Consider the following 27,534-nt stretch of genomic DNA (forward strand, 5'->3'; position numbering starts at 1 on the left):
TATATCTTTAGATTGTTCTGCCTCTGGCATTGGTCAAATGCTTGTTTTTGTAGTGAACAATGATTAATGCAGAGTTATGGCTGGCCAAGATGAGCCACTCATTTCCTGTCCACGAAAAATAGGATCATCCTAAAGGACAACAAGACAATTCACAGTCTGATAGGACAAACAGGGCCACTGAAGACTCAGAAAAACCATTTAAGCAGTTTTTAAAGGCCATTTAAACTCCAAGCCTTGGGCCAAGCATAGTGGTGCACGCCTGTAATCCCAGCACTTGGGAGACAGAGGCATGTGGATCGCTGTGAGTTTGAGGCCAGCCTAGGTACAAAGCGAGTTCAGGACAGCCAAGTCTACACAGAGAAACCCTGCCTTAAAAAAACAAATCAAAACAAACAAAAGCAAAAAACAAAAAGAAAAAACATTTAATGGAGATAAGGCTGCTCCTAGGGATAAAATGAGAGGTGCTGAAGATACCAAAAACCAAGTATTTTGGCAAACTACTATAAATGATGAGAGACCAAAGTTAAAATTACAGTTAGATGGCATTGAATTTGAGGGGTTACTGGATACTGGGGCAGATGTAACAATTTCCTAAGACTCCTGGCATCCAGTTTGGCCACTTCAAAAAGTATCTACACAGTTCCTAGGGATTAGAACATTGTCTCAAATAAGACAAAGTGTCAGATGACTTATATGTACAGAGCCAGAAGGTCAAATAAGAAAATTAAGGCCATACGGAGGTGATATAGCCATAAACTTATGGGGAAGAGATCTATTACAACAATGGAAAACCCAGATTAACATCCCTCTAATTCCGGAGACAAGGTAGAAAGCAGGTGATACTCCAGATTTTTTTTAAAAAAAAATTAAGATTATAAAAAGGGTTATTAAAGACAGTTACAGACTATCCAAGCTGTCCATAAGCAAGATACAACAAGGGCCGAATCTTCTACTTTATATTGGTGAACCACTGCTGATAAAACACCTACTGCCTTGCCACTAAAGTGGTTGACTGACAAACTTACTTGGATTGAACAATGGTCTATGCCTAAAGAAAATTTACAGGCACTAAAACAGCTGGTCCAAGAACAGCTGGAGGCTCAACATATAGGAGTCTAACAGCCCTTGGAATTCTCCTGTATTTGTTATCAAAAAGAAATCTGGCAAGTGGAGGATCGTTAACAGATCTCAGAGCAATTAATAAAATTATTCAGCCAATGGGAACTTTATAATCCAGAATCCTTGTTACCTAAGGAATGGCCTATTATAGTGATTGATCTAAAGGATAGCTTTTTCACAATTCTTTTACATGAACCCGATAGAGAACTCAGTATCTACTTTTAATAGAAGCTGCCCAGTAAAGAGATATCATTGAAAAGTTTCACCAGAATGTTAAAATAGTCCTACTATGTGTCAATATTTTGTGCAACAGCCATGGAGATAATTTGTAAGAAATTTCCTCAGCCCATAATTTACCACTATATGGATGATATCTTATTGGCTGATTCAGATGTGAGTATGAGTATATTAGAAAAGATTTTTGATGAAATAACTAGAGCGTTGCCTTATTAGGGATTACAGATTGTTCTCTAAAAAAATACAAAGAGGAGATTCTGTTTCTTATCTAGAATACAAAATAGGCCTTCAGAAAATTAGAACACAGAAAGTAAAAATCAGGAGAGACCAATTAATGACTCTTAATAATTTTCAAAACTTGCTGGGAGATATTAACTGGCTGTAGCCTACAATTGGTTTGACTACCCAAGAGCTAAGTAATTTATTTGAAACCTTACAAGGTGCTAAGGACTTAAAATACTTAAATAGCCCAAGAAAGTTATCAGCTGAAGCTGAAAAGGAATTGGCTCTGATAGAAAGGAAATTACAACATTCATATATAGACTGCCTTGATCCAAAGACATACTATATTTTGGTTATCTTGCCTTCTATTCATTCTCTCACAGGAATTCTTACACAGAGACAAAATTGTATCTTAGAATGGATATTTTTATCACATAAACAAAGTAAAAAATTTTAAATCTACATAGAAAAGGTTTCTGAATTGATCATAAAGGGAAAAATGAGACTTTGTCAATTAGCTGGAATAGATCCAGCTGAGATTGTAGTACCTTTTACATTGAGCAAACAATGAACATTAGCAGAGAGCTTGCAGCGATTTTTCTTGGGAGAAATTAACAACAGATACCCCAAAAGCAAGTGACTTCAATTCAAAAAAGAACTAATTGGATTCTTCCTTGTATAGTAAAGAGAATTTCAATTTCTGATGCTCCTACATCTTACGCTGATGCAAGTTAAAAAAAAAAAAAGGGGGGGGCAGGTTATAAGTCAGAAAACAGAGGTGGTTGAGAGTCCTTATGATTCTGTTCAAAAATCTAAATTATATGCAATTCTGATGATGTTATCAGAGTCTAAAGAATCTCCTAATATTGTAACAGACTCAATATGCTGAAAGAGTTGTTTTGCATATAAAAACTGCCGATCTACTTCAGGATGATTTCCATTTAACTTCACTATTTATTCAATTACAAGTGATCAGAAATAGGAATCATCCACTGTATCTAACTCATATAAGATTTCATACAGGTCTACCAGGCCCTCTAATACAAGGTAATGATGAAATTGATCAACTATTGATAGAAAGTATGTTAGCAGCTTCAGAGTTTCACTAAAACAAAACCACCACCATGTTAATAGCAAAGGTTTAAAGAAGGAATTTTCTATCATTTGACAACAAGCCAAGGAAATTATGAGATAATGTCCTACTTGTTCTTTATATAAACAAACTCCATTACCTTCAGGAAGTAACCTTAAAGGTAGTCAAAGAAATGAAATTTGGTAAATGGATGCATTTCATTTTACAGAGGTTGGTAAACTGGTGTATAAGACAACCCCAACTTTAACTTAACTTTCCAGTTTAAACAGAGTTTGCAGCCTGATTCTGCTGCACAGGGTGTGTGTTGGAAGACGGTAGTCTTATATGGCGAGTGTGTATGTATGTATGTATATATATATATTTTTATCTATATTTTAACTGGAAAAAGTAAAGGTGAAGTTGGGAGTCATCTTATATACCGGAAAATGCAGTATGTGCATCGTACTATAGACATATATTCAGGATTTCAATAAGCTGATACTGTTATTACACATTAGAAGTTATGGCAATTATAAGTATACCTAACCAAAGTAAGACTGATAATGTTCCATCATATGTCTCTAATAGAATGAAACATTTTTAAACGTATTATAACTTAACCATGTTACAGATATACCACATAATCCTACAGGACAAGCAGTCATTGAAAGATCCAATCACACTTTAAAAGAAATGCTTATCAAACAAAGATGGGTTTCAAAGATGACCCCCCCCCCAGAGATAGATTAGATAATGCCTTATTGACCTTAATTTTTTAATGCTAATGAACAAAAACAACAGCTGCTAAGAGACACTGAATTATAAAAAAATCTGCTGAATTAGATCAGCCTGTCTACTTCAAGGACATCCTAACCTCAGAATGGAGAACAGGAAATGTGTTACGCTGGGATAGAGGTTTTGTGTCTGTTCATACAGGAAAGGAGATAAAAATCAGATATGACAGAGGAAGGCCTCTTGAAGATCATGCACACACACAAGAGAGAAATCAAGAAGACCAAACTCTTCCCAATAGAGAATGACAGCAGATGGAGCTCAAGGCTCTCTAGCTACAAGGTGCTTGTCAGCTATTTCTGCAAAGGGTCCGCCTATATGTTTTAACAATTAAATTCCAAAAAATGATGAACAGGGCTTCCCTTGTTGAATCGACCTAAAACTTAAGATTTGTTTATTTGTCTCTTTGCTTGATTTTTGTCTAAGGTTTGAGTTACAATGATATGAAATTGAGAGATCTTGGAGTTCTGGATCAGCCTGATTTACACAACAAAATCTGGGTGGGAACTCCCTGCTGATAAGTCACTTACAAAGAGCCTAGGATTCAAAATGACAATTTTTTCCTTAAAAGTTACTATGTAAGTTCTTTTTGACATGCCTTTACTGATCTAAAGGACAGATACACATTAATCTTAGGTTTATGTAATGAGAAATGGTGTCACACTGCTCTAAAAAGGCCAGCCAATATCCTTAGAAAGTGGGGCTTCCAGGGGAGAACTGGTGCCAAAGGGCATTTGAGAGATATGCTCTATTAGTCAACGTAAGGACCCGAAGTTAGGCTGGGAGACACACATGCAAGCTGCACACCTCCCAAGTCAAAAAGCGTTTGTATGCTAAGTTGAGGTGTCACTGCTCTGGCAGCCGGCTTATCCCTCTAAACATGAGCCATTTTCATGGTGGACAGTTGGTGGTCATGCCTGATGCAAAGAGACACAGGGGACTATACAGGTGGCAAAGTACACACCAGTCTAGTTAGGTCCCAAAAAACTCAAAGGCTACAAAAGGAGGTGGGACAAAAAAAGCCACAACAAATGTAAAAACCCCGGTACAAGATTCCTAGGGTATGCTTAAACTCTAAAATTGAAAAAGAGTTTATATAAGGTTTATTTAAAACATATGCCTTTTCTATTACTCATGGCAACTGGCTTGTCTCTTTAAACATGAGACCTTCTTATGGGAGACAGGTAGCAGCTTGGCCCAAGAACCCAGAGAGTATATTTAGATCTATACAACCTTGCTTTGATTTCAACATGATAAATGGTAATATATATCCCCTTTGAGAGTGGTCAAAATAAAACAGACCTCGGTAAAAAGGAGACTGCTAAATTATATCAGTCTATACTTACATGACTTCAAACTGCCCAACAGGTAACATAATTTGCTGATCCCTCCACATGGGAACAGCTCTGAGACTGACTGAGACATGAAAATGTCTCCAGCCAGGACTTCATTTATACATGGCAATGAGCTTTTGGCTATAAAATCCTCTAAACTTATAAAGCCATTCTTTGAGGTGGCATAGATAAAAACTTGTTTTTTACAAAGAATCATCTTTAACTGAACTGTGCTCAGTGCACAGCCCATACATATATTAATACAAAAATGTGTAATACCTTTGAAAGTTAAATTTTACAGAGCAAAAGAACAAGAAACCAAGAAAAGACAAGACAAGTAGCCCAGGTGAGCCTACCTCACAGATGGCCTCAATGACAATGTTTTCTTGAAAATCTTCATCTGGGACAATTTCAAAATGGCTGTCTAAATCACCCAGCATCACAGACTCCAGTCAGGACGTCAGTTAAGTTTTGAACTTCCTCAGCATTCAAAGACTGGACAGCAAATGTTTCAGCTTGTTTTCTTAAGACTAGACAATATCCCAATTTTCTTAGCCCTCCCCCAAAGAAATCTATGTGCCATTCACATGCGGGAGTGGGTGGCGGTGGATGGTTTTTGGTTCTATGGATAATAGATGTTTGTTATTGTTTAAAGGGGTTGGTTATAGAAATAATAAGTAAAAGGGTAGATTATTGAATCTACTTTTAGACCAAAGAACATTTATAAGCCAAAATTCTTACATTGGTATAGATCTTGGCATTATCTTTTGTTACAACATGCTAAAGTATTGTGCCTATGTAATTCTTAAAACTGCAATGCTAAGTTCTAGTCATTTTTAAAACTACTATTACAAACTGTTTAGGATAAGAAATATATATTAGACAATCAAACTCATTTTCATGTTAGATAATAGCTTAATTACAGAAATGTGTTTCCTAGGTTGACTGATATAAAATAGCCAGAAAGAAGCAATTCAGATAAATAGATAGATGACTTCAAAAACCTCAGAGATCTACAGAATATGGCATTTAAAGATTGTAGTAACTTAAAGGTCTTTTTTGGCACGAGACAGGTCTGCTCCGGGCAGCATCCCATTCTACTTCAAAGGGCATCAAAGGCTTCTTCATATGTGGCAAGCTACGTATGAATGCCACTGTGTCAATTACATACAAAATACTGTCCAAATAGGACAAACTGGATGCAGGAGAGTTGACTGCGAGCTTTGTAAGGACAAAGTAGGCAAGTCCTTTATAATCCCTGCTATACAGAAAAGTCTACCAAATATTCTGGGCCAGAAGGCTGAAGATGATGCTCTAATGCTATAGAAAAAATTTGAGGGACTATCCAGGCAGCTAAGTATCTCTGTCATGTCTATACTTTTGGAAGCTGCTTGCCTGCACAACCTACATACTTAGGTAATATTTATTCCTTCTTGAGTCTCTGATGGGGTTGAGACTAGACAGTTATAGTCTCACAGTTAAATTTAAATTGTTTAGGATGATAGAAATTGATAGTAAAATACTTTATACAAATATAAGTCTTATCTAATAATTTTCACAATTGTTATGTTACATAGTTCATTACTGTAAGAAAATGAGCCTTTCATTAGACTAAAAGTGGGAAATGTGGGCAAAAGGTTATTGTGTAGTTTAAATTCTGATTTTCTGTCTAAATGTTGTGTAAACTCTGTTCCCCAAATGTCCATCTGTTAAGTCAATAAAGCAGTTTACAGCCAATCAATGAGCAGGACAGAGAATAGGGCTGGATTTCTTGGCAGCCAGGAGGAGTTAGGGAAGGAGCCACAGGAGAAGAGGAGGGAAGCTGAGGAGGAAGGAGCTGGAGCCAAGGAAAGCTACAGAAGTACAAATATCACTGGGAGTAAGACAAAATAGCATAGAGGGTTAAGAACAGACTTAAGCTGCTCAGATTGTGTTGTGAAGCCTTGTATTATAAAAGAGTCTCAATAATTTTTGTGATAGCTGGGTTAGGAAATAAGCTAAGAGAAACAAACATAGCTGTATAACAGTAAATTCAACACTAGTCTAGTCTACAAAATGAGTCCAGGCTACACAGAGAAACCCTGTCTCAAAACAAAACAAAACAAGAAGTGTCAGCATAATGGTATTAAAGTTTTTTGGGTTTTGGGTTCTGTTTTGAGGTTTTTGTTTGTTTGGTTTGTGGTTTTGTTTTTGTTTTTGTAAGACAGGGTTTCCTCTTTGTAACAGGGGCCTGGCTGTCCTAGACTCAATTTGTATACCAGACTGGCCTCAATCTCACAGAGATCTGCCTTCCTCTACCTCCTCAGTGCTGTTTTAAAAGCATGCACCAAAATGCCCTGCAAAGCTTTTTTTTAATACTTACGAAAGTATTATCTTTATGATGACACATCAATGAATAAGAGAGTAAGCTTCTGACAGCTTATCACTGGTCAGAATGCTACACCAATGAATTACCTGTGCAGAATAACTCCTAAGTATTGCTGTGATGCCTGACCATGCTTTTTGTTTGGGGGAATGTGGGCTTTAGGTTAGGAAAGCTATGGGATGCTTTAATGCATTAAAGCTATGGAATGCTTTAATGCTTAATAAGAACATAGAATTCAGTGGTGCCGAGGGTGATTTAAACTGTGGGGACCTGGCTCAAGAGGTTTCAAAGGACAGTATTAATATGTGGGCTACAAACTAGTCTTGTGATATTTTGTAAAGAATGTGGCTGCTTTCTGGTTTTTATTTTTGCAGCTAAATTAAAAAGTTATGGACTAATTGCTTTAACAAAGGAAATCTCAAAACAGCCTAGTATTGACTCTGTACTGTGGTTATTAGTGTTCACCGTTATACAAATGAAAAGGTGCAAGCTGAGCAAGGAAAAATACAAAATGTACAATTTGAGGAGATAAGGTACACCAGGATGTGAAATAAATCTTAATCCTGTGTTCAAGGAGGTAAGAGGATTAAAGAAAAGCCTGATGCTAAGTGTAATAAAGGGAGTGGTGACCTCAAGGCAAGATCACACCTAGCTAAGCTTCCAATTTGTGAAGAATAATTAAGGAAAAGTTTAGGGCTAGTAAAGGTGACACACAGGCCTTTGATCCCACCACTGGGAAAGCAGAGACTGGTGGATTTCAGAGTTCAAGGCCTGCCTAGTTCACAGAGAGCATTTGAGGACAGCCAAGCTTAGGTGAGGAAGGACACCATTAAAAACAAAAGCTGGTGAAGATGTCCTCAAATGAGGGGGCCATGTTCCAGCCCCAGCAAGCAGCAGAATTTGGCAGCTTTAGCCACATGTCTGCCTACATGCCACCACGCTTTCTACCAGAGGATAATGAACTAACAAACCTCTGAAACTGCAAGCTAGCCCCAACTACCTGCTTGTTTGTTTGATAAAAGTTGCCATGGTCATGGTGTTTCTTCACAGCAATAGAAACCCTAAGACATATCCTTCCATCCGTACTTTCTTTGTGTGTGTGGTGTACATCCATGTCTCTGTATACAGAAGTCTGAGAAGGATATCAGGTGTCATCCTATTCTCCCTTCAGATGGTCTTTCACTGGTCCTAGAGCTAGGCTAGTGGTCAAATGTCTCAGCAATCCTTCCATCTGTATCCCTCAAAGTTCTGAGGTTAAAGGTATGAGGCTGCCATGGCTAACTTTTACATGGCTACTTGCAATCTTTTCATTTTTATATTGTTGTTGTTGTTGTTGTTTTAAAGACAGGGTTTCTCCGTGTAGCCTTGGCTGTCTTGGACTCACTTTGTAGACCAGGCTGGCCTGGAACTCACAGAGATCCACTTGCCTCTGCTTCCCTGAGTGGTGAGATTAAAGGTGTGCACCACCACCCATGGCTCTTATTGTTGGTTTTTCAAGACAAAGATTTCTCTGTGTGTGGCCCTGGCTGTCCAGGAATCACTCTGTAGGCCAGGCTGGCCTTGAACTCAGAGATTCACTTGCCTCTGCCTCCTGAGTCCTGAGATTAAAGGTGTGTACCATCACTGCCCAGCTGGCTACTTGAAATTTAAACTTAGGTTTCATTGCTTGTGCAACAAGCATTCTGATCCACTATGATTGGTAACCTCAATTGTCAGCTTTCATTCTAGAATAATCTAGGAGATGGGCTTTTAGGTATGTTTGTAGAGGCTTATCCTGTTTTGTTTTATTTTGAGACGAAGTCTCACTATGTAGCTTTTGCTATCCTGGAACTCCCTATGTGGATCAAGCTGACCTCCAACTTATAAGTGATCGGACTGCCTCTATTTCCCTAGTGCTAAGATTAAAGCATGCCCAGCATTCCCTCCCCCTTCAAATTTATTTATTTTATTTTACTGTATATAAGTGTGTTGCCTGCATGTATGTCTATGCACCACACACATGCCTGGTGCCCACAAAAGTTTGAAGATCGTATTAAATGGTTGTACACAACCACGTGGGTGGTGGGAATTAAACCTGTCCTCTGGAAAAACAATTTCCCCCTTTAAGCCATCTTTCTAGCTCCACATTGTCTTAATGAGGTTAACTGGGTGGGAAGATCTGCCTACTCTGGATACCATTCTGTGGGCTAGGATCCTCAACTGTATAAAAAAGAGAAAGTAAGCTGAGCACAAGATCCAGCATGGTCTGCTTCTTAACGGTGGTTACTAGGTAACCAAGTGCTCCAAACTCTTACTGCCTTAACCTCCATGCCATAATGGCCTGTACCTCCAACTGTGAGCCAGAATGAACCTGTATTAGTTACTTTTCTGTTTCTGGGATAAAATACCAAGACCAGAGGCAACTTAAGGAAGGTGGTTTATTTTGGTTTATGGTTCCAGAGAGATTCCATAACAGTGCGAGAGGTATTAGAGCAGGCCGCTGGAGGAGAAACTGACAAATCACAACTTCAACTAAAAACACAAAGCAGAGAGAGTGGGCTGGAAATGAAGGAGGCAAAGAACTCTCAAAGCCCACGCCAAGACTGCATCATCTCACCACCCAGCACCATAACTGGGGACCAAGAGTGGGGACAATTCCCACTCAAAACTACCGTACTTTCTTAAGTGGCTTTTGTCAGCATGTTTACCCACCCAAGAGTAACTTAGAAACTCAGGCGTCCCAGACACCCACGTTAGTTTTGTAGTTTTTGAGACAGGGTCTCTCACTAACCCCAGAGCTCATGGATTCAGATTGCCTTGCAGGGAGTCCTCAGAGCCCCCTTTCTCCAACTCCCTGTTGCTAGAGTTACCGGCATTCACTGCCACACCCTGCTTTTTATATGTGGGTGTGAGGTATCTGAACTCATGTCCTCAAACATATGCAGTGTGCAAGCACTTTACCAACTGAGCCATCTCCCCAGCTCCACAATTTACTACTTTAAAATAAAGTCTAGGACTTGAAAAATGGCTCAGTGATCAAGAGCACCAGCTGCTCTTACCAGAGACCCAGGTTTCATTCCTAGCACCTACATGGCAGCTCTCAAAAGTCTGTAACTCCAGCCCCAGGAGATTAGATGCCCTCTTCTGGCCTCCTTACACACCAGGCACATACAGGATACACAGAAACACAATGAAGGCAAACCACTTATATACATAAAAATAAATTTTAAAAAGTTAAAAAGTCTAAATAAATGGAGAGTTATCATGATGACTCACAAGACTCAAAATTCAATATTGCCAGATGTGGTGGCATATGTCTTTAATCCCAACATTCAGGAGGCAGAGGCAGGCGAATCTCTGGGAGTTTGAGACTAGCCTACTGTCCATAGTGAATTCCAAGATGCTTGGAGCTACATAATAGAAAAATGAAACAAAAGAAAAAGGGGGCACTTCTCTTTAAATAAATTCATTAAATATCTATTATTATTATTATTATTATTATTATTATTATTATTATTATTATTTTATTACTACTATTACTACTACTATTATGATTTGGTTTTTTGAGAAAGGGTTTCTCTGTGTAGCCTAGGATGTCACAATTCCAATTTTTAAAAGACAGGAATTTTTACTTCTTTATGTATATAACCTAAAGAACTAATTTAACTTTTTACACTGAGGATCACAGGACCATGAAAATATAAAATATTATTTAAAAATGAAGAAAAATTAGTGAAACTTGACCATTCTAAATCTTCACCTTACAAGCAAATGTCAGTTTCAGAAGGTAAAGGCCTAAATTTAAAAAGCATACCTTTTAAACTTCCATAATAGAATTTGAGACAAAACTTTCTCAAGCAGATTTTACAAACAGGCACAAACAAAGCAATATGCTCAAGCATCAGCACTAGTAAGTGCTACAGATGCACACCAAAGCATCTATTAGAGAAGAAGCAAACGGGAAAATAGTAGAGAAAAGATGAAGAAACGAGATTCAAGAGATCCAGCATCTAACTAACTAGGTAGGAATTCTGCGGAGATTAGAAAACACTGAAGGAAGAAATAACCAGAAAACCAATATAAAACAATCTCCTAGAGCTTTGGTTACCAAACTGAAAAGACCCTCTGAATACCCAGTATCACATATGTATACTATATACACTAAAGGTCATTACCATAAATGGCTCTAAATGGAAGATCTTAAGAACTTGGGAGAGGCAAGAGGTAACCCATGAAGATGGAGAATACAAATGCTATAAAACCAGGTGTAACTGGTGGCGGGAGGCTGTAGGTCCCAGGAAGGAGGCAGATGCTGAGGCAACAGAATCCTGAGTTCCAGGCCATCTTAAGCTGTATAGTGGAACCATGACTCAAAATTATGAAGGGAAAAAGGATAGATAAAAATTCAGTGCTGAATTACTTACCAAGCATGAACAAAGTATTCAGTCCCTTCTTGGTACCACAATGTGTGGCGAAGAGAGGGAGGTAGAGAAACAGGGAAGGATTGGAAGGGGAGCATGTGCAAGAGTGGAGGCGAGAGGATCATTTATGTCCAAGAGTTCAAGACTAGTCTGGGCAATACAGCAAGAACCTGTCAAGGAAGTTAGGAAGGAAGAAAGGAAGGAGAGACAGAGAGGGAGGGAAGGAGAGAGGGAGGGAAGAATAAAGAGAGAAAGAAGGAGGGAGGAAAAAAGAAAGAAGGAAGGGAAGAGAGAAGGAAGAAAAATATCAATTAAAAAGAATGAGAATGGCCTCTTCATTGACATTGACCTTTTCAAAAGCAAAATTAAAAGCAGATAGACATTAAAATGATGTCTTTGAAATTTTGATGCAAAACTATTTAACACAGATTTTCTCCCTAATCGATCACTAAATATGGGAACATAAATAAAAACACATTTTTTAGATAAAACCACCTATGAAGCATCCTTTTTGCATGAAGGCAATAAACAAAACCAATGGGACTTCAAGGATCAAAGAATCCAAAACAAGAAGGAAGAGACCGTCCTGAAAAAGAGAAAGTTGGATGTTTCGCACTTTACCAAAACAGTGTGGTACTGTCATAATGACAAACTGATGAAACTAAACAGAACTTAAGCCTTAAGGACATTAAGCTAAGTGAACTAAGCCAGCCACAAAGGTCCTAGCTCCATTAAGTTCACAGTATGATGATATATTGTCAGCCGGGGCTGAGAACAAAGTATTGTTGTTTACTAAATGTCATACCACGTAGTTTTTACTAATAAGGGTAGTGGAGCAAGGGAAGCTCAGAAATAAATCTCTGCAGAAGTATCAAATGTTTCTTGACAAGGATGACAAGCCATTCAATGGCAGAAAAAAAAATTTTTTTTTTCAGAAAGTTGTGCTAAGAACAAAACAAAGAAAAAGAATGCTGCCAGGCCCATGCCTTATACCATAGACAAATTGTAAAATCATAGGAAAGCCTTCATGACATTGAGTTTTGCAATACATCCTTGGGTATGATATAAAATCGAGGAACCAAATGGAAAAAAATTAGAATTCAATTTTGGTGAGGGTAGGTAGAGAAAGTAAGAAGAATGGAAAATGTGGGTTGATGAGCACTAAATTAATTAACAAAGCATGGTGTAAGGCTTAATAGAGCATTATTCAAGGGGCTCACAACCACCTGTAAATCCAGCTCCAGAGCCTCTGTGAGCATATAAACTCACACAGGCACACATACCCATATATAAAAATAAATAAATCTTTAAAAAAGATTTTTTTTTAAATCACAGGACACTATTGAGAGAATAAAAGAGCAAGTTATAGAATAGGACCCACTATTTGCAAATCAAATATATGCTGCTGCTGCTGCTGCTGCTGATAATAATAATAATAATAATAATAATAATAATAATAATAATAATAATAATAATAATAATAATAATAAAATAATAATAATAATAAAGCCAAAGAGAGTGAATAGGCATTTATCCAAAGACAACAAAAATGTGATCAATAAGTAAATGAATGCTGCTGGATGTTACTGCTTGTTAGGGAAGCAGTATTCTAGACAAAGTATCTAGAATAACCAAATTCACAGAGACATAAGTCATTACTAGAGACATAAGCGTGTATGAGGGAAGGAGTATATCAGTATTTAACAGGAACAGAGTTTCTGTTTGGTATAATGACAAAGTTCTGGAAATGGGTTTGTACAATATGTGAACCACTGATCTAGACTTCTGGTTCAGATGGAACCTACTATGTCTATTTTAAAGTAGTAAAAATAGTTAAAATGAGAATTTCTTTTTTGGGGGGTAGGGGAGTTCGAGACAAGGTTTTCTGTGTAGCCTTGGCTGTCCTGGAGTTCTTTGTAGACCAGGCTGGCCTTGAACTCACAGAGATAAACCTGCCTCCGCCTCCGTGAGTGTTGGGATTAAAGGTATGCACCACAACTGCCTGGCTTAAAATGAGAATCTTAAGCGTAGCCACTGAGCTGGACTTCTAGTTCAGACGAAACCTACTACATCTATTTTACAGTAATAAAAATGGTTCAAATAAGAATCTTAAGTTCCTACACAGAGAAACCCTGTCTTGAAAAACCAAAAAACAAAAAAAAAAACAAAAAACAAAACTTAAGTTCTGTATATTTTTATCTCAAAGAAAAAAGTTCTTAAAAAAAAAAAAGACATTGTCTATACTTGATAAGTGAAGAACTAACAGGGCAAAAACATTTTTATAACCAGAATATAAATTAAGATATCAAATTTAGGGGTAGGGAAATGGTGATATAGGCCTGGCTCAGGAGCCTACTATGTTTGCTGTTTCAAAACTTAGTAATATTGGGCTAAACTCATGATATGTATGTGCTGCTTTGACAAGGACATGGGAAATTGTATGTCTAGTTCCTAAGATGCCAGAGAAATAATTTACTCATAAAACTTGGACAATCCAAGACTGAGAAACCTGACACCAGAGGAATGATTGCTTCCTTCCCTTTGAAGATGTGTCCTTGCTGGTACTAACTATTGTTTCAGAGCTAGGAGAGCTCCATTTTCAAATATTCCCTTACATGGAAACAGGAAGTTTGATGCAATGAAGGTATAAGCCCTGATGATAAAAGAACAATGAAGGTTGTTAAGACAGACTTTCTCTACTGATCAAAGAGGGACTATGAGGCCAGGAGTGGTACCTAGGAGTAAACTGTACCTAGCTTTTATGTATGGCTCAATGAATGCAGACATGGAATTGATACTAACGTCAGTTTCTTCCCCTGAAGAATTCATGATGGCTTTTTAGTATTGTGTACATACATAAGGAATCAGCCTCAACAGAAAATCCTTATTAAATGTAAAATAATCCTAAAGACTTGAAAAAACCAACAATTATCACAAATTAAAGCAATACAAGCATTTAATCCTTACTATTTTTATAGTTCTACTATTTTTTTAAAAAATATATTTCTGGGGCTGGAGAAATGGCTCCCTGTTTAAAAGCACTGGCTGCTCTCCAGGGCTGGGTTCAATTCTTAGGACCCACATGACAGCTCACAACCACCTGTACCTCTAGTTCCAGGGCATCCAATGCCCTCCTCTGACCTCTACAGGCACTGTACACACGTGCTGTAGACAGATATTCAAGCAAAACACACATACATTCACACATGTCTTTTCTTTGAATGTCCATTCTTTGGTAAATTTGTCTTTGTTTCTGGAATGTAACTGAAAAATACACATCTTTGTTTCTTCTAAGGGTATGTGGTTATAGTATAAACTGGGGAGGTTTATAGAACGTACAAAGGCCTAGGTCAGGATTTCATTTCTGTTACAATAAGTTCTTGACCATCAAGAACTTTTTTTGAGGCTTGGTTTCTCATCTATAAAATAGTAACAATAACAGTACCAACCTCAAAAGGTTATCATCAGAATTAATCTTGAATAGGGTCTGGTTTACTGAATATTCATTCATGTTCCTAGTGATGATAGATAATGACACTTTTCCAGGTCTCGCCCTGACTATGCCCCTATACACCTCATGTTGCCTACAGATATCAGGCTGTTTCATGCCTCAATCCCTTTTCCTAAGTTTTTCCTCATGTTAACCTCTCCAGAATCTGCCACAAAATTCCTCACTACACTTACCTAAGCCTGTCTGAAAAATGCTTGTCATTGAAGAGCCATCTAGTGCACACGCTGTTATACTTAGTGGTACCTCTTAACTGGGTCTGGTGAGCACACCTGTGTTTCAGTACTACGGACAGGAGCAAGTAGTTAAACAATCTGGTCTACAGTTGCACAGTAACAAGATGTATATAAGAAACTAAGACACAGCCTACAAGTTAAAATTGGTGCACAATAAGAATAAGATTTGTTGACTTGGGGCTGAGATAAAATTTCAAGTCACCTTATTGTACACAATCACCTACCCATGCAGAAAAATCTTACCAACAGAGGCTCTTGTCATTTTTATTTTTATTTAGTGTTAGCATCCTACTTTGGATCTGAGTCACGTGCTGACTTCCTTGGGACTGTTTTGAAAACCACAGAGCACACTGATTTCTACCCTTTCAAAAGCAAGGGTGCCAGCTATTGTGCTAGCCCCTGTCACTCACCTCAGCCACCTGCTGGGTCCCCACTCTGTGCTGAACCAGCCCCTCCATATTTGTGTAGCCATGGTGAAGCAAGATCATTAGAGAACCTGTTTGGAAAAATGCAGCAACTTCTATCAGGTGTAGAAAACCAGGCTACTTGAAAATTATCACTCATTAAAACTCATCTTTGATATGTCTTACAAGGACTGTGCCTTTTGCAGGAGACAAAGCCAGCAGGGCATCTGGATATGCCATAAGATTAATGTACCAAAATTTGTAGAAACATTCAATTGGAAAATTTCTCTTGGCAGATATAAATGCAGAGGAATGAAGGACTTTACCTATCAGATCTTCTTGATTTTGACAGCTGGGCTGCCCTCTCTGAGTGGTGGGAACCTCACATACCTTTTTGGGTAGCTCTTAGTCACAATACACTGAGTAAAAAGGTGGCTATCTGAGAAAAATGTGAGGTCAACTTGTGCTAGATCACTAGCTGGCTAGATTGCTGTCAGCTAAGCTTGTATTACTAGTGGCAACATGAGAAGCAAAACCATGCCCAGGTTACATACCTCACTTACCAGCAAACAATGCTGAAAGACAAACAGTAATCACCAACAAAAAGAGACAAAGAATATGCTAATAACAAGGTGCCCATCAATTCATTAATATATATTTGTGACAGGGTCTCACTGTATAGCTCTAGCTGACCTGGACCTTGCTATGTAAACCAAGTTAGCCTCAAACTTAGAGATCCACACATATCTCTGCCTCCCAAGTGCTGGGATTAAAGGAGCACACCATCACACTTGGCTATACACATATTTAAGTCTATAGTTTTCCACTAGTAAAAAAAAAAAAAAAAAAAAAAAAAATATATATATATATATATATATATATATATATATATATATATATTTTTTTTTTATGCCATCATTTGTAAAATTTGAGGAAGATCATCTGAAAACCAAAAAGCCTGCTATCCTTCTAGGTCAAAATCATTTAAACACAGTCCCTGCTGACTCTCCATCTCTTCTGATGACAAACAAGACAGCTTCCTGAGCATTCTCTAAACACTTTTCAGTAACTTTACTACAGAGAAGCTAGGGCTTATTTGGGATGATTCATTATCGTCTGGACAGATCTCAGGCTAAACAGGAAAACAAGCTCTAGCAGAATTATGTTCAAGATTTGTATATTAAAACTGTACAGTGTATCTGTGTGTAATGTACACAGATGTATACATAGTTCATTTGCATGGTTGGGCTATTATACAACGAATACAGTTTCACAAAGCACCTTTCTATAGCATTCCTACCTACAAGGCACATATCTCCAAGCTTTAACTGTAACCATTTTATGTATTTTTCTACTTACTATTAGGTAGCCACTTCTATTACTTTAATTCCCATTAAGATTGTTTTGCTGCCTAAACAGTGTCAAATGAAGTATGAAACTGGTTGACAACATAGAAAGACCTAGAACCTGTAAGTGCAGGTACTGCCATCAACAGGGACATGATACCAGGTCACAGATATATCAGTGATTCACCTCCACGTGGCCAAGCATAAGCTGTAGGGGTTAGTCATTCCTAATGCTAGCATTCTGCTTCAGTCCACCTACTTGTGATGTCATTGCTTACCTGCCACGGGGTGGGGGTGTGGGGGGGAGGCTCTTGGCCCTGCCCAGGGCCATATAAAAGGACAAACCATCCATGTGGCCCTCTCTTACCTCTCTACTCTTACTTTCTTTCTCTACACTCTCTTCCTGTCTCTGTCTCTGTCTCTCTCTGGGGTACCCTTCCCCCTTTTTCCTTCTCCCCGTCCATGCTCATTTAATAAACTCCTCTACAACATAACATCTGCTGCCGAGTACCTTACTATACCTTATTACCTTATACCTTATCTTACCTTATATCTTATTACCTTAATTATTAAACATAATACCTTCTTACTCTGAAATGTTTTCTTTCATTCAGGCTATATGGGACTGAGGACCAAATCTAGAGCCTATCACACATGCTAAACATGTTCTACCAGTGAGCTACATTACTAGACACACACACATACACACACAAGATGAGGGGCTGGAGAGATGGATGGCTCAGCAATTAAGAGCACTATCTGCTCTTCCAGAGGTCCTGGGTTCAATTTCCAGCAACCACATAGTGGCTCACAACCATCTATACTAGGATCTGATGCTCTCTTCTCACATGCAAGTGTAAATGCAGATAAAGTGCTCATATACATAAAGTAAATAAATAAATCTTTTTTAAAAAGAAACAAGATGCAATGGAACTCTTCAGGTTTTTATTATTGTTGTTTTGTTTTTTTTTTTTCCTTCATCTTTGCAATGATTTGGTTCCAACGTAAGAGAAACAGAAAAAGGAAAGCAGCACGTCAGATGACATACAGAAAAGTGAGCTGTGACACACAACTACATGTGTGAGGTCTAGAATTGCACTCTTCAACAAGAAAATAACTCAGAGTAAATGAGAGTCAATAGGTAACACAGCCACAACTGATCATTTACATCTCTGAAACATTATCAGTGTTATTGCTGCTGCTAGCTATAGTTTGAGTAAAATAATAATAATAATAATAATAATAATAATAATAATAATAATAATAATAAGTGACTCTGAATATACTGGAACACTGGTAGAGAATTATTCCTAATACTATAGAAATATCAGAACATTCTTTAAAAGACCTATCTTTCCATAAGGTTTCTGAGAAGACCCTCTAGACAACTGTTTGAATTTAAAGTTTAGTAACCCAGAAAACTTACTGCAATGGTACACTTAATGTTTTGTTTTTTAAGATTTATTTATTTAGTAAGTATACAGTGTTTTACCTGCATTATGCTTGTATGCCAGAAGAGGGCATCAGATCACATTATAGATGGTTGTGAGGCACCATGTGGTTGCTGGGAATTGAACTCAGGACCTTTGGAAGAGCAGGTAGGACGCTTAACCTCTGAGCCATCTCTCCACCCCCCACTTTATGGTTTCTTTTTGCTTTTGTTTTATATTGTTCAGGAACAAATCCACAGCCTTAAACCTGATACGGAAGCACTCTATCACCGAACTGCACCCCTACCCTGAATCACTTTAAATCGGCAAGGCCAATCAACTTATGGTAGAGTTATGAGTCTCGAATATAATTCTAATAACTGTATCTATTAATATTAAGTCAGAAAATAGTACAACTGTTAGGCTTTTAAAAGCTAAACATTCTGGATACTATGTGACCGCAACATTTGTAAATGTTTTTGCACCTTCTTGAGCATGTCTTGATGGTTATGAGTAGTATAATAATGATGACTAGATCAATATTTGGACAGTTTTTTATTAATTTTTCTCACTTATTAGCATACAATGGGCGTTTGTGTGGGGGTGCACATGTGGAGGTGAGAGGACAATTTGCAGTTGATTCTTTCTGCCTTTACAAGGGTTCTAAAGACTGGACTCAGATCATTGGGCTTGCAAGCATCTACCCCAAGCCATCCTGCCACCCTGGCAGCCTGCATATTTGTTTTAAGGACCCTAGAATTATAAATACCATAGTACGTATTTTACTATTATAAATGTTGAAGTGTTATCATTCATATTATAAGCTCTTAATACATCTGCCTATTAGTTTTTTTTAGTTTGATGAGTCATGCACAGACATCAATTTTTCAACACCATGCACTGAACCACTTACTCTTTTCATCACTGATCTATGTCGTCATCTCTGCCAAAACTCAGGTTTCCTTCTGAGGGTGGACATACTGCCAGGCTCTGTATTACTCTACTGGCTATTTACCTTTCTGTTTGCTACCACCATTATTTCCCTGTCACAGCTTTATAGGCCTTGCCCACTTCCTGGACCATCTTTTGAATTCTGTAATTCTTAATCTCAATGTTGGTTTCTACCTCCCAAACAGCTTCAGCCATCAACTTCTAAAGAAAAATAAAAGAGGAGAAATGTATGCCTTCTAAAAGGACAAGCAGAGACCGTCAAAGTCAGAACAAGCGGAGAAACTGCAGATAACTATGATTCCAACAGAAAGACTTATATCCAAGAAGAGCACATAAATGAGAAGGGGTTTCAAAACTGCATTTAACCACGTTAGAAAATATGTTGTTGTAAGCCAAATCCTTCCTATTCTTGTGTACAAAGGAAGCCTCTTCTTCCAGGACATCACAATGCTAAAAGTAAAACAAAATCTCAGGTGATGTCAAGAAGCAGGGCTGTGGGGTACCTTTAACTCAGTGCTCCTGAAATAAAGATCATGTGGGCAAGACTCTCTTACCACTATACAACCACAGGACACCCCCCAGACGCAAAAGTCACACAGGGGAGAGAAGTTAGAGCCCTTGGAACAAAGCATAGAGCATTAGTTTTCAATTAGAGGGCATCTCCCTTCCCTAAACAGTAAGCTCCAAAGAACAGTGGTAGTTTGAGAACTCATCGTCACTAACTTCATAATTAAAATCTAGAAATCATAGCTTTTAAAGAAAGCTTTCTTGACTCTCAAGCTAAAGGCACCGGTGGACTCCGCAGCCCTGGTGTTCCACCTTCGTTCGTCCTCTTCAGTCTGGTGAGGACAGCGAGTTTGCCACCTCGATGTTGAGTGTTGAAGCCCAGAAGCCCCCTCGGGGCCAATGGACAACGCCGCCCTTCGACCCGCGCTTCCCTAACCAGAACCAGACGCGTAACTGCTACCAGAATTTCCTGGACTACCACCGGTGTATGAACAGCATGACCCGCCGCGGGAAGAACACACAGCCCTGCGAGTACTATTTCCGTGTGCAGCGTTGGAACGAGCAGATCAAGAACGGGACTTTCCCAGGCAAAATCTGACCCAGCACTTGAGCGCTGCTTGGAGCCCGTCAGCCTCCCGTGACTGTTGCCTTCTCACCAAACCCCAGCCTCGGTTCTTCTCCACCACCGTGTCTCCACGCCACAAATAAAGTTATGCTGCTGCTGTTTAAAAAAAAAAAAAAAAAAAAAAAAAAAAAAAAAAGAAAGCTTTCTTGCCTTGTGAAGACAAGCTTGGCAACACCAACAGTAACCACAGCTGGTGTTGTATTAATAAGCACTGTGGACGGAACACAGCTAGTTCTGGCTATAGACACCTGAAGATGACTCATTTAGTTAGCTAATCTTCAGATTGTACCCAGAGCTATGTTGATGGGAGAGAACCCAATTATTTGCCAAAAGAGCCATAAAGACACAGTACTGTAAATAAAAACTTGGTAAGTCCCAACTAGGCCACCAGCCCTTATTAAGTAACTGCTATGACCAGACAACGAGCTAAAGGTTGAGAATTAACAAAACAAGGAAAGCCCTTGTCCTTAATGAACCTGACACAATTTAATGGCTATGGTTGTGTGTCCCAAGGAAGAAGTAACTTCCTCTGCTGGGGGAGCTAATGAAGACCTCAAAGAGGAGAGAGTGAGACGCCTCAGTGGGTGAAGGCACTTACCCTCAAGCCTGACAACCTGAGTTAGATCCCCAGGATCCACATGGTAAAAGGAGAGAATCAATTCCCTCAAGTTGTCTTCCACATGTATGTTCCCCTCCTCTGTACAAATACAAAATAAATAAATTTAAAATCTTAAAGATATATTTAAACTAGGTTTTGAAAAGTGGAAACCTGTTAAAGGGAGAACAGAGATTATTCTAAGCAGGAAGAAAATGATCAAGTCTGACATAGAATTGGGTATTTGAGGAACAGCATGCAATATGCCAAAACACATGGGAGAGGTCAGAAGCTGATATTGTGGATGCTGGGGAATCAATAGTTTTTGGAGTTTTGGGTTGGTTTGGTTTGGTATGGTTTTTTGAGACAATTTCTCTGTGTAGCCTTGGCTGTCCTGGACTCCCTTTGCAGACCAGGTGGACCTCCAACTCAGTGATCCACCTGCCTCTGCCTCCCGAGTCCTGGGATAAAAGGCATTTTAACATGATCATACCTGATTTTCAACATGTTTGTTTGTTTTCTTTTGTTTTGATAGCAGGGTAGAAGTGACAGAAAAAGTAATTTTGCAGACAGAGGCCAGTAAGGAATCCATGACAACAGTTAAGAAGTGAAGATAGATCCTTAAATTTAATTAAAACTAAAGAGTTTGTCCTGGACAGCACATGAATGACAGCAGAGAACAGTAAGTAAAAATTGTGGTGCAGACCACAGGGTAGAAAGAGCACAAACGAACTCTTCCAGACTCAAAGGCCGAAGCTGATGAGACCCTGTTTTCAGTTAAGCAAGCTTACAAGACTCTAACACAATCAATCATTCTTGATGGGTCACCTGGTCTCTCACAGCACCAAGGAGTGTAGCTATGCCACTCAGCCACAGACAAACTGTCTGTGGTAATAGGAGTCTAGGAGCCTAACTTCCCTTCCATGATTAAGTGATTCAAATCACTCATGCCTATGCACTGCCTGCCTTATCCAGAACTTCACAGCTAAGTGCCTACTGTCCTGAGCAAGCATCCCTGGTTCTGAGGTTCAGGCACTAAGCTGACTATGCAAACCACATCTAGATGTAAAATATATTTATATTTGACTTAGAACTCTCAATATGTTGCAGCTACTATTTGTTGAAAGTGCTGCTTTTACCTTCTCAAAACAAAAGCAAAAAACAAAAACAACTAAAGTTATGAGACATACCTTAAGATCTACCCAAGATTGAACTGCATGTACACTGTATAAATGGCCAAAAGGCCAACTGTAAGTCACACTGTTAAAATACAAGCTGGGCAAAATGAAAGGGCTTGAATTAGGGTATAATCTCAAATAATTAAAAAGATCCAGACGTAGTGTGCATGCCTTTGATCCCAGGACTTAGGAGGCAGAGGCAGGTAGATGTCTGAGTTTGAAGTAAGAAATTGTAAAATAAAAATAAAAAGTCAGTATCTAATGACTATTTGAAAAAGAAAAAAAGAAAGGGGGGAGGCAGAGAAAGAGGGGGGAAAAGGCAGGTCAATGTGATGGCACACACCTTTCTTTATCCCAGCATTTAGGAGGTAGAGGTAGACCAATCAATGCTTGTGAATTCAAGGCTAGCCTGCTCTATATAGTGAGGGGAAAAAAAGAAAGAAAGGAGGAAGAGGAAGAAGAGAGAAGAAAGGATACTACTAGATAGAATTTTATGATATAGTTTAAGTATGCTCTGTTAGAAACCTATTTATTCTTTATTACATTTTAAATTTTTATTTATTTGCTCATATTTTACATCCCAAGCACAGTTTCACTCCCTCCTCCCTTTCCAGTCCTCTATTCTCCTTCACAAAAGGGCAGGCCTCTCAGGAATATCAATGAAACATGGTATATCAAGTTGCAATGAAACTAGGCACCTCCCCTCATATTAAGGCTGGACAAGCAACCCAGTAGGAGAAAAGGGTTCCAAAAGTGGGCAAAAGAGTCAGAGACAGCTCAGCTCCCACTGTTAGGAGTTCCACAAGAACAAGCTACACAACCATAATATATATGGAAAGGGCCTAGGTCAGACACATGTAGAAACCTATTCATATTCATAGGAAAATAAAAATCTGGATGACCTAAAAAGAATATGAGAAACATAGAGCCATAGGTTAGATGTCAGATTAGGATTTGGAATTAGGTAATGAAAAAAGTCAAGGTTTAATATATTACAAATGTTCCTCAATAGAAAACATGCTCCTCAGGTGTCTCTAAGGCCAAGTTTAACTCTACATCCAATCATCAAAATCCTGCTTTTCAAGACTCAAAGATAATATCACAGGTCATGTGATTTCCTGTCCACCATGCCCATCCAAAGGAAACCTGTTTCTTCTAGTAAAAAGGAGAAATAATATTCCTGTGGGGGAGGGAGAACAAGGAATGGAGAGCATGGAATAGCAGAAGCGTTCACAGCCATGCTGTGCATATGCTACTGGAGCACCACTACAGGTCTCTGTGTGGAGACTGGGGAGACCGCTCCTAAAATGTTCACACTGTGGGTGACTTCCCTATCCTACCAAACACTCAAGTGGAATAATGGTGATGCCAATTCTGTTTCTCTTAGTATCAGTCAACTAGAAAGGCAGGACAGACTTCTGGGCACCTAAGTCATATTGGGTCAAATTAGGTATGCTTTGATCCTTGGCACAGAAGCACGAAGCATAAACTCCAAGAAGGAAGGCAGAAGAACAGACTCACAAGTGTTTAAAGTTATCAAGCTGTTAATGAAATGTTAGAATTCCAATTCATACCTCTCTGACTTTAAAACTTACACTATTACCTCTAGATCACAGTACTCTTCAAAATAACTTCCCAAGGGGGGAAAAAAAGTCAAGGAATAAAAATAGTAACAGTATCAATTTCTTACCTCTTTCACCCTTAGGCTAGACCATTTAATAAATAATTTAAGCAACTGCTAATCTCTAAATGTTACACACTTTAGTACTGGATTTATGTTCCAGCTCTATCATACATACCTTTAATATTTTAGCTATAGTGCAATTATACTGATCATAATTGTAAAGACAGAAAATAAGTAGAACAGTGAGGGGTTTTTGGTTTGTTATTTCTTTTTTGAAACAAGTTTTCTTTGTGTAGCCCTGGCTGTCCTACAACTCTGTAGACCAGGCTGCCCTCAAACTCAAGAGATTCGCCTGCCTCTGCCTCCCAAGTGCTGGGATTAAAGGCAGTGCCAGCACCGCCTGGCAATTTTTAACACTTTTAAGTAAAAAGTTTACTGAACTACAACATGCAAATATAAAGTGCTCAAACTAAGCACTGTAATGACTACTAACAGAATACAATTCCAGGTGCCTGGTGCACCTCCCCTGTTGTCATTAACTTTCCTTTCTTTTCCTAATATCTATTATCAAGGATGATTTTTGTATGTAATATCTATTATCAGGGATGATTTTTGTATGTTTTTGAACTATATGTATTATGCTTTATATGTTTCTAGCTTCTCGTGTTCATCATAATTTTTGTGAAAACCATGAGCAGTTCATTTTCATTACTGTCTAGGATTCTAACATATGACTACACCACAATCCACTCATTTACAGCAGGTGAGTATCTGGAGCTCTTATGACTAGTGCTTCTGTGAATAGTTTTCCTCAGGCCTTATAGTAACAGATCTTGCCCTGGCTTGTTTTTAACTCAAGTTATTCATTGTCTCTCCTGGAATCAATGGGTGTAAGCCACTATGCCCAGATCTTACTTTCTAAGTACAAGCTCTACCACTGACTTCCACTCCCAAACTCTTTTATTTATTTTCATTTACTTTTAGTTTTTGCTGTTCTGAGACAGGATTTCACTAGGTAGCCCAGGTTGGCTTCAAACTTGCTGTCCTCCTGCCTCACACCTGAGGCAGGCCCCTCATTCTGTGTATCTCCAGATTTTAGTGTCTTTTACTTTGTCGACAACTACAGTAAGTATTACTGATTCACTGTATGATCACTATCTTTCATTCATTCATGCTCCTGTCACACACTAGAAGCAGAGCTAGGATCACAGGTGTGCACCATTAAATCTAGTTCAATCACACACCCTGTAAGGGACTATCTTGTACTTCTTCAGAAAAGCATAATTATAGTAATTTCATTTCTTTAAAAATTTGTATTAGGTAAGTCAATAAATATATAGTCACCAGCTTTTTCAACTGAGGACCTTTCACCTTGGTAAACAAGACAGTAATTACTAGGTATTCACCTTATCAACCTAGTAAATCTTGTATTTCTGCAGAATGGGGGTGTGGGAAAGTGGGAGAGAATGGGGGTGAGCAATACAAATGGCATTTCTGAAATGTTCTATTAATACACAAGCAGATTCACTGTAGATTAAAGGCCCTGGGGAAAATACATGTTGAACCTTTCCAGCATTGAGCAATTACTCAAGAGGCAGCCAATCGGCCAGTGCTAGAGTGTAAACGGCACCTATAGTCAGCTTGCTAGGAACCTTTCCTTACTTCCTGGAAAGCTGTCATCACTACACAGAGGAATAAAGGCAAACACCGAGGTTCCCTGGAGAGCTCTCCCCTTTGAGTACAGTCTCACTTCTCCTAAGAGCTGCCCTCTTCTCCACACCTCAGCATCTTCTTTCACATCCCCCCAAATCCAAACTGGAGAACACCACAATCTTGCAATGAAAATCCTCTTATATTCTAACATCTCCAAAAACCTTTGGGGTTATCACTAAATACAAAATAGATGATGTCACTTCCTATTAACGGGTTTTAAGCCTCTTATCATAATAGCGGAGGCAGTTTATATTGCCTATACATCATTCTTTGCCCTGAAACTGACTTTCACTGACATACACTTCCTAAAGTCCAAGATTGCTTCATCAAGTCCAGTTAAAAGTCTGCACTAACTTTTTCTTTTCCTGTCCATAACATTTCACTTCCCATCTCTCCAAGATGCTCAGATGGCAGGGTGTGAACCTGGTTAACTATCCCTAAACAAATGTCTATGCCAATGTCCTGAGTTAGGCCTCAGTTCCTCAGTTGTTGAAGGATGTTTTGTGCACTGTGTATTCAAATGCTGATTTTGTACCCAGAGATCTGGTTGCAGTCTGGAAGTTGGCATTGTCATTTCTATGAAGCATCTCCGGTCTCAATTGCTCTTCATCACCCTCTGATTGGTTAATAAAGATCTAAACAGCCAATATCTGAGCAGGAGAGGATAAGGTGGGACTTCTGGGGCCCAGAGAGACAGAAAGGGTCTCAGGTGGGGATTAGGAGTCACCATAAGGGAGTTGCCACGAGAACAGGAGCAGCCAGGGTGAGACTAAGATGGCAGGCAACAGGCCACATAGCTGAGAATTAGGCCAGTGTCAGAATTAGTCATGTTAATTTAGATTAAGCTAATTGAGAATCTGCCCAGCTATGATGCTGAAATCTATTACTAATAAATATAAAGGTCTCCGTGTCATTATTTGGGAGCTAGAGTGAGCATAGAAAGCCCATATTTTTACACTCAGTTCCTATTATATACACCTCCTTTCTCATCACTATGAGCTATGCTATTTGAAAGTGTTCCCTGGCTGTCATGCCTTTAGGTAAAAAGCTCTTCCTGTTTCAACACAACCATTCAGGGCAACTGTAATTAAGAGGAGTATCCTAGCTACCAGGATTTGAAGAAACTAGCAAAGGTTATGGGAAAGGAACAACAGGATAGCAACAACAGGACAGAGAATATCAGCCTCTAAGCAAGCTAAACCTCCAAAGACCAAAGAAAAACCATCTTCATTAGTGACAGGAACATGAATGAATTTCAGATGATCACACATAGAAGAAAAGGTCAGCAGTTAAGTGAGATATAGTGACACGCACTTTTGATCCTACCCAGCACTCAAGAGGCAAAGGCAAGTGGATCTCTGAGAGTTTCAGGCTAACCAGGGCTACATAATGAGATCTTGTCTCAAAAAATAAGAAATCAGCTCTTCATAGACAGCAATAAAGGAAGACTCACTAAAATGGAAGGAATTTATATCAGGTGTGAAGCTGGTTTCAATGAGCTTCAGGGTCATTTCCTACTTTATCAAGACAAGAGTTGCAGTCCTAAAACTCATTATGTGGCCAGACTGGCTTCAGTTCCCTTGTTCACTTCTGACCCTTGAGGTGCTAAGGTCCCTTCATAGATGGCCCTTGTCAGTATTTATTAGGACCACACGGGCGCCACTCTGATGCTTGAAATCTTTGGGGCAAATGGCACACAGAACTCAAGACAAACACCCAAATGTGAGCCTCAGTTGTGGAGATACTCAAAAGCAAGATACAGGCCATCTCACCACAGGCTCATCTTCCTTGTCTGCATTCACTGGGACAACCCTCACCTGACTCTCTCACCATCTTAGTGTTGTCTCCCTATTCCCCATTTACAAATGTATAAACC

General features: G+C 38.8%; 2 protein-coding genes across 8 annotated transcripts in view; one reads left to right on the forward strand and one right to left on the reverse strand.

The window, feature by feature from the left end:
- Positions 1-27,534, reverse strand: part of NR2C2 (nuclear receptor subfamily 2 group C member 2) — a 71,967-nt gene that overhangs the window by 37,626 nt on the left and 6,807 nt on the right. For 2 of the 7 annotated variants that reach the window (XM_084764950.1, XM_084764953.1), the window contains exon 2: positions 15,696-15,781. The exons of 2 other annotated variants lie outside the window; for them this stretch is intronic. The gene's annotated coding sequence lies outside the window, so the exon portion shown is untranslated. Of the gene's footprint in view, positions 1-15,695; positions 15,782-18,527; positions 18,794-21,146; positions 21,246-27,534 lie in introns of those variants that run through there. 3 more of the 7 variants (XM_084764951.1, XM_084764952.1, XM_084764955.1) reach the window with 3 other exon arrangements.
- Positions 20,189-20,637, forward strand: LOC311587776 (cytochrome c oxidase subunit 6B2-like). Its single transcript, XM_084764961.1, has one exon. The coding sequence runs from the start codon at positions 20,285-20,287 to the stop codon at positions 20,519-20,521; it is 237 nt and encodes a 78-aa protein (XP_084621087.1). The 5' UTR covers positions 20,189-20,284; the 3' UTR covers positions 20,522-20,637.

Source organism: Acomys minous (assembly GCF_964271855.1).
Source record: "Acomys minous genome assembly, chromosome: 17".
Lineage (NCBI taxonomy): Eukaryota > Metazoa > Chordata > Mammalia > Rodentia > Muridae > Acomys > Acomys minous.